The 8,101-nt window shown below is 43.9% G+C and overlaps 1 protein-coding gene across 1 annotated transcript in view; it reads left to right on the top strand.

The window, feature by feature from the left end:
- The window catches only part of LOC108679148, a gene marked incomplete at its 3' end in the record, with an annotated part of 13,233 nt that extends 5,181 nt beyond the window's left edge, over nucleotides 1-8,052 (top strand). The window contains exons 3-6 of the mRNA XM_047880236.1: nucleotides 2,959-3,102; nucleotides 3,999-4,086; nucleotides 4,141-4,489; nucleotides 5,327-8,052. Of these exons, the coding sequence (XP_047736192.1) occupies nucleotides 2,959-3,102; nucleotides 3,999-4,086; nucleotides 4,141-4,489; nucleotides 5,327-8,052 (3,307 nt within the window). The remainder of the gene's footprint in view (nucleotides 1-2,958; nucleotides 3,103-3,998; nucleotides 4,087-4,140; nucleotides 4,490-5,326) is intronic.
- Between the last annotated feature and the right edge of the window lie 49 nt (nucleotides 8,053-8,101).

Here is an 8,101-nt window from a genome sequence, read left to right as displayed (position 1 = left end):
TATACCCTCACCCCTATACCCTCACCCCTATACCCTCACCCCTATACCCTCACCCCTATACCCTCACCCCTATACCCTCACCCCTATACACTCACCCCTATACCCTCACCCCTATACCCTCACTCCTACCGGCATCGCGTGCCCTCAGATCTCTATTAGAGGGCAATGCAGTGCAGTTAGTTTCCCTGTAGTTAGCGTCGGTCGATTGATAGTTGCGTGGCGTCTGTAGTTCCAGGAAATTACAACAGACATGCGTGGGCTTAGCTGTTCCTTGCCTTAGTAAACTAGTTATTAAGATAAACTAGTTCCCCTAACCGCGTATTGTCATAGTTATGAGGATAGACTAGTACATCTAAGAGCGTATTGTCCTAGTGATTAGGATAAACCAGTTCCTCTAACCGCGTATTGTCCTAGTTATTAGGATAAACTAGTTCCTCTAACCGCGTATTGTCCTAGTTATTAGGATAAACTAGTTCCTCTAACCGCGTATTGTCCTAGTTATTAGGATAAACCAGTTCCTCTAACCGCGTATTGTCCTAGTTATTAGGATAAACCAGTTCCTCTAACCGCGTATTGTCCTAGTTATTAGGATAAACTAGTTCCTCTAACCGCGTATTAACCTAGTGTAACTATAGTAAAAGGTAGCCTAGCTCGCATCGTGTGCACTAGTTTATTTTTTAGTTCATGATTCAATTTGACATCCGTCGTCTCGGTGGAGACCTCATCTCCCGCGTTGATATTGAGTTATTAATTTTCAATTGTGCCTTCACAAAACATCAGTTCCTTGTCACTGCTGGTAAATAGTTTTTAATATGGTTCAATATTCACTAATTCGATAATCGATCGAAGTTCATATGAATTAGTGAAGCTCACTAATTAGATCTTCATAAATTCGATCTTTGTTCAAAGTTCATGTACATTTGCCTTAGTCTTCTACATCACAACAGAGGTTAAGGTTATTGTACTGTCGATAGCGCGGTGATTGAATAAAAACTATCGTTTTGATAATTTTAATTCCTAATTGTAAGTTTGAATGCCGTTTTTGCTGGGAAAAATTTATGATAATGAACAATCAGTCTGTCACTGCGAAAATACGACCGAAGGAATAAATTTTTATTTCTCTTCTTACTACGTATATCTAAAAAATCCCGCCCCCGAGATTGCTGCCCACGCCACCAGAGGGCGATCGTTAACAATTTTATACTTATTGCATTAATGTTGGGGGCTCCTTGCTTTTCGTATGCTGGGCTGAAAAGTTCGAGTCATAAAATCTATATTTGCTATTGGGGTCATAAATGTCCATTCCTGTCCTCGAGGGATTAATAAGTGAGGTATCCTAAGTCTCCATTCCTGTCCTCAAGAGATGGACATACGTGGGGTCCAATATGTCCCTCCCTGTCCTCCAGGGATGGAAACGTCAGGGGTCTCAAATGTCCATCCCTGTCCTCGAGGGATGGACAAATTTGGGGGTCCCAAATGTCCATCCCTGTCCTCCAGTGATGGAAATTTTATGGATCTCATATGTCTATTATTGTCCTCGAGGAATAGAACACGTGGTGTTACCGTGTTTCTACCCTAACTCATTTATCGTACTTGTAGGTAAATTTTTGTTGTAGAAAATTTTTGTTTATTTGAGTTTGTGCTATGATCGTTTTCTATCTACATACGTTTTCTTTAGATATTTTGAAGATGAACTATAAAGAAGTCAAATCAATGTGGGATGTAAATATCAGCTGCAGAAAACTCATTGCTGTGCGAGTAGAAATCTGTTCTACTCCATTAAAAAATTCCTTATGTTTTATTTCACTAAAAAATGTTTTCATTTAATTGCTGCAATCTTATTGCTCTAATATTTTTTGTTTTCTACCAGCGCGATCGCTCATTCACGCCATGGCTGATAGGTCGGGGATCCCGGCACCGCGACACGTTGAATATTATGGCTAACAGCTCATGCTTCTATATATTCCTGGTGCCGGGGTTCAAGCCAACACGAACAATCTTTGACAAAGATATATAAGGTTCAATGTCTATAGTAATATATTACTTATTAATGAAATTTATAGGGTCACTGAGTTTAGATGCAATCATGCAGGGTATGCTAGCGTCCCAATGGTCCCAGTATATATACATAATATATACTCCCAATGGTCCAGCATAGCATACCTGTTAGCATGACTTATTGATATAGTTGATGCTATGTTATGCTCAACGGTATATCAAAGGCGTGCCAGCAACATTCAAACAACATCGGCAACATTTTTTTCTTTAAATGATCTACTGACAGAAACGATTCATTTTTTCATATGATCTACCATCTGATATAATCAAACATCCGATATGATCATGATTTATCTTCTTATATATGATTCTTCTTCTACTTATTGTATGTTTTCATCTGCTTGTATCACTCACAACAGGACCTCGGTCGCCAGTGTCATGGTAGCTGCCTGGTGGTGACAAATGTACCACTAAAAAAAATTAGATAAATACTCACTGCAGTATAAGCGCATTTTCTCGTCCATCCGTGACGTGAAGTCACGGACGGACGGACTTGAGTCACGGAGGAACATGACGAGCACAATAGCGCCTTTTTTCCAAAATTATAAAATTAATGCGCTAAAAATGAACAAGTAAAATCGTCCAAGTACTGAGAAACTTTCTTACACTTACCACGAGCAAGGAGTGGACGTATGACTGAAACTCTCCTTTGCCAGGCCAATTTGGGCCAGGAAGACACGCAAAAGGGCCAAAGGTGCATCGCTATTTGGACAAAGTCTCACTCATTTCTCTGATTGCAAGAAGTCTGGTGCCGAAAAACCAAAACAGGTTTCTCCGTATAATGAATTATCTGTGTATTTGCTGTGTGAGTGTTAATTTTGTTAGTTAGCCCGTACATATTCTCTTAATTACTATGTACATATCATTTTGTTATTGGTTTCATATATTTCACACTCGCAGGTGACTGACGCCGTTTGTGAGTCAGCGACGTATCGTGACGCAACCCTGCACGATGACGTCACTCGTGAGGGCGACGGCTCGGCAGCGCTCAGTGTTCACTTGGACGTCAGTGTGGGAGGTTGTCATTTGCCGAGCTCGTTCCAGGTGTGCTATTCTTACATCGTCAGGGGCGGTCATGATGAAGGCTTTATTGCATTGGTATCAACATGAAATTATTGTGTCTTCGACATTGATTTTGGAATGACTACATAAGTTTTGTACGTATTTTGGTTCCAATTTTCCCTCTCGGGCGTAGACAACATGAAAGCACAGGCCTCCTCTTTGTGCCAGACGCACGACGTGTGAACGTCGCCGTGTTGTCGTACACACGTCTTCATTCATCGCGTGTTGTGAGCGTATTACGCGGTACTTATATACTTTGTAGTCAGTAGTGTGTACACGTACATAAAGTCGTTTTGTATCCCGAAACTCTATCGTGTGTGTTACAGTTTTATCTCGTATACCTATTTAAAAAAAATTATAATACCATATTAATACCTTGTTTTCATTCGGTGTTTTAAAAACGCTCATAAACATAAATTTATTGTAAAAAATTTCACGACGGTCTTAGAACTTTCGACCACCGGAGTGCAACACACGTGTCAGGTGTTGACAGAACAGTTGTGTCAACTTCGTAGCATCAGCTGGCTACACGCGCCTCATGTTCAGAAGTGAAGTCTGGATTTAGAATCACCGTAGAACTTGCGATCATCTTTCCGTGTACTATTCATAAAGTTTGCTGTGTAAAATTGTTGGTAAATTTATACAAAGCTGCCAGGCGCGGCATGTTCAACAGTCCTTATGTAGATCGTGCGGAGGGCAATTTCTACGGCTGTCGTAAGTTCTACAACTGTCGTGAGTTCTACAGTGTAAAAATTTTACGGTAGACGTAAGTCGTCCATTGTATGCGTAGTATAAAAGGTAATTATAATGATAATAATAATAATAATAATAATGAATGAATAATAATAATGAATAATAACGTACTTCGCGTTCGTCAGGAGTTCGTCTACTGGCGGCGCCCTCTGCCTGACATCAGTGACGACCTCCGTGCCCTCTGTGCTGAGGGAGGTGCTGCTGCTGAGGGAGGTGCTGCTGCTGAGGGAGGTGCTGCTGCTGAGGGAGGTGCTGCTGCTGAGGGAGGTGCTGCTGCTGAGGGAGCGACTACTGCTGAGGGAGGTGCTACTGCTGAGGGAGGTGCTACTGCTGAGGGAGGTGCAGCTGCTGAGGAATGTTCTCAGGATGCCTTCAGCCTACCCTCTGTCATATGTCGTCAAGATGACGTAACAAGTCCTAACATTAAGCGTTACGAACATTACGACACCGCGTTGCATTACGACCCTCGCCACCGTAAAAGTTACGACTTCACTGATCGATACTCAACCCTCGGCCGTACGACTTACGACTCCGTGGAGGAGGTGTCGGGTGGAGCTTACGACACCAGATACGTCTCGTCTTACGACAAACGTCCTAGTCTGCTTGGCTATACGCGGTGAGTGATATATATCGTTGTGGCTACGTCACGTAAATAAATAATTTATCTCTGAGGGACGGTAAATTTTCTTAAATTTACCGTCTTCTACCTTCGTCAATTCTTACCTAATCCTACATCAGGATTGTCTTACCCTTCTATTCTAATCCTACAAGGTTTACGATTGCAAAGTGCCCGGATACTTTTGTGAAGCAATGGTTTGGCATATATGTCACTAGAATATATGGATAATATAAGGCGCTAGAATAATTCTTTTTTTTTTATCCACTAGAATATAAAATATTTTTATCTACTTTTTTTTATCCACTAGCGGATGGAATAATTCGTTAATTTTTTCCGCTAAAATATGTGCCTAATATTAGCGGATGAAATATCAGGATAGTGAGCTGGTAGCTGCTTCAGCTTCATAGCTGAGTTGCGCCAATAAGCGGCTTCACTGTTAGAAAAATTACCGTTAACGGTATTACCGGCGTTTCAGTGGCCGGTCGGCACGTGAAAAGAAACACCGAGTCGCCGTTTTTATTCTAATTTAACATTATGAATCCGTAAAACATCTGATAAAAACGGCGAAACAGTTTATTTTCACTGGGATACCGGCCACTAGAACGCCAGTTCTAGTGGCCGTTAACAATGGCGTTTTTTCACCGCTTTTTCTAACAATGTTGCAGAGGGCGCCTCTGACGCTATCATATAATAAAATATTTTAACATATTACCTAATAAAATGTTTTAACATATTACCTAATAAATTGTTTTAACATATTACCTAATAAAATTTTTTAACATATTACCTAATAAAATGTTTTAACATATTACTTAATAATTTTTTTTTCATCAGGCTGGTCTCTGCGCGCCCTTTCTCACCGACGCACGTCTGGTCTTACCGTGCCTCATCCGTGCCAGACCTTTCCTGTCAAGAGGGGTCTACTGGGCTGCTGGGGGCTGACACCCGTAGTCTGCTGGGGTCTGACACTCATGGCCTGCTGGGGGCTGAGGCTCCTAGTATCACCCATCACCTTCTAAAAAATGTCCCCGACGGGTTAGGAGACCTCCCTCATGGGTGCCTCCGTCCCCTCAGTCCTTGCGCGCTGACAACTGAACAACTCCAGCGAGCTGACGACGACAACATCAACAATAAAGATAACAGCAACAACATCAACAACGATAACACCTTCGATAAAACTAACGAAATAAACGAAAACAACAACGACGACAGCTACAACACCAACAATAATAGCAACGAAAACCACAACGATGTCGCAAACATTCCATCGAAAGTTGATTTGTTGAATTTGAACAAGACAGACGGGCCCAGACGGCTGCTGTCTTCTGTCTCGGGTTTCCTGAAGAAGAAGCTCCTTTCACAAGTGACTGCCGGGGCAGTGACGCTACTGTCAGTTGCGTCACTGCCTGACTACGATGAAGAACACCGTGACGAATACCGTAATGAATACCGTGAAGAATACCGTAATGAATACCGTGACAAATACCGTGAAGAGTACCGTGATGAATACGGTGAGAAATGCCGTGAAGAATACCGTGATGTCAACGACAACAACTTAACGCTTCAAGAGTTCTTGAATATTGCGAATGAAGGTGAAGGTTCGTCGCCGAGTGAACAGTGCAGTGAATCGTGCCATGAACAGTGCAGTGAACCGTGTAGAACTTCCCAGGAGTGTTCAAAGAACACTTGTGTACAAAAAGAAAATAAATTGCTCAAGGAACGCCATTGCGAACATATTGCACAGAACAACGACGTAGAGGATATAATTAATGAAGTAAAGGATAAGAGCAACGAGGTAGAGGATAGAATCAATGATGTTAAGGACAAAAGTAACGACGTTCTGAGTAAAGCGAAAGAGATACGATATCGTAGCGCCAGTGAATCGCAAATTTCGTATCCTTCTTTCCCTTGCCATCATCAACGGTTACCATTATATCCTAGATCTTTATCCTTACCTTCGCGTTTACAGGAACATATAAACCGATCAGTTTTGAACTTAAGAGTACAAACCTTCCCATCTGTTCCGAATTCCAGGAGGCAAATCAACCCTCATCGGAGCTTAAATCGGAGTAAGAGTTTCGACTTCGAGTTTCTAAAAATCCCACCGACAGATGCGGATACTGAAGGATTAAATACCACAAGAACTACCCCCTCCAAGGACGATTTACTCCCCTCAGTTTGGGACGAGCGATCCTCGTCTCTGTGGGACCTCGTCGGTCCCTCCACGTGGAATTCATCGTCCCGACGAAGCTGTTCGTCGGCGAGTCTCGTCAGTGCTCGAAATTTGAATTTTTTTCCCTCAACATTCAGTGTCGTTGTCGCCATGGGGAACATTCAGGCTGGGGATGGGAAGAAAAATCCTAAACTCAAGGAAAAAGATCGTCTGAAAATCACTAAAGGGAAAGCTTCCTCGTCTCGGCCGAGCCTGCTCGACAGTCGAGATACCCTCGTCGGTGACGAGACCGAGGACATCTCTAATGAGCACGTCATCTCCGAGGGGCACGTCATACATGAGGGGCATGAGGAAAAAGTAGAAACTAGTACCCAGATCCAGGGGAGTGTTACGGAATCCTTTAGGAAAGCCAAAAGCAAAGAAAACAGTGAACTGGAAACAACTGTAAACCGAAACTCGTTGTCTCATAAAACTTCGAGCTCCGACTCGTTATTCACAGAAGCCCCTACTAGTTTGACAGCCTCTATCATTAAAGAAAATAAGCGGGTCAAAGATAACATACCGTCTCCCTGCGACTCAATTGAGATGAAGTTTGAAGCATCAAATAACATTAGCCTTTTAGAAGTGCTTGAACTAACGAACAACTTACCTGCTTCGTCATGTCTCCCTTCAGTAACGACATCTTGTTTGCCTTTTAGATCGACAGGGCCAAGCAAGCTTTATAATTCAGTCTCTCCCTCAAGTCACGTAGAAAACGGACCGAACCGCACAGAAAACGCGGCGTCCAAGTCACGGGAACCCGCGAGGGGGGAACTAAGTGGAGGGCGGGAGTCGCCCCCCTACCACCCGCACTACGGAAACAATCGCGGCTTCAGTTACCCTTCAGCAGTGAGTGGAGGTGTATGTGCGTCGCTCGACAGCTGTGCCAATAGCTCAACCCAACCCAGCAGCTTCGAGAGTGCCAGAGACACGTTGCTCGACGTCACTGATGTTACCTTGAGTGTTGACAACACCACTGACGTACCATTGAGTGTTGCCAACACCACTTTATTCCCCCCAAAGCCCCACGCTTTCGATGCCTCCAAGGAACTATCTTCTCGTGCGGCGGACATCAAACCCAAGCGATACCTCCCCTCCGTGCCCTCCCTCTCCCCCCCGCCCTCCCCACGCACCTCCAAAGCCCCGGATCAGGTGATCGAGGACGATCTTTATATCTACGAGATCTTCCTAGAGGCGCCGGCGTCGCAGGATCATGAAGGATCTTCAGGATACGGATCCCTAGCCCGCCCCCCGCCGCCCCCCGCCATGCCACAGGCGTCCGCAGGCCGCGGCACCGCCGCCTTCCGGGTCACCCGCCACCGCCGCGTCGACCTGCAACCTGCAGCAGGTTAGTGTAGCATGCAGCAGGTTAGTGTAACATGCAGCAGGTTAGTGTA

The sequence above is a fragment of the Hyalella azteca genome, unplaced genomic scaffold (genome assembly GCF_000764305.2).
Source record: "Hyalella azteca isolate HAZT.00-mixed unplaced genomic scaffold, Hazt_2.0.2 contig5036, whole genome shotgun sequence".
NCBI classification, from domain to species: Eukaryota; Metazoa; Arthropoda; class Malacostraca; order Amphipoda; family Hyalellidae; genus Hyalella; species Hyalella azteca.
This window is presented reverse-complemented; position numbering and strand designations above follow the sequence as displayed.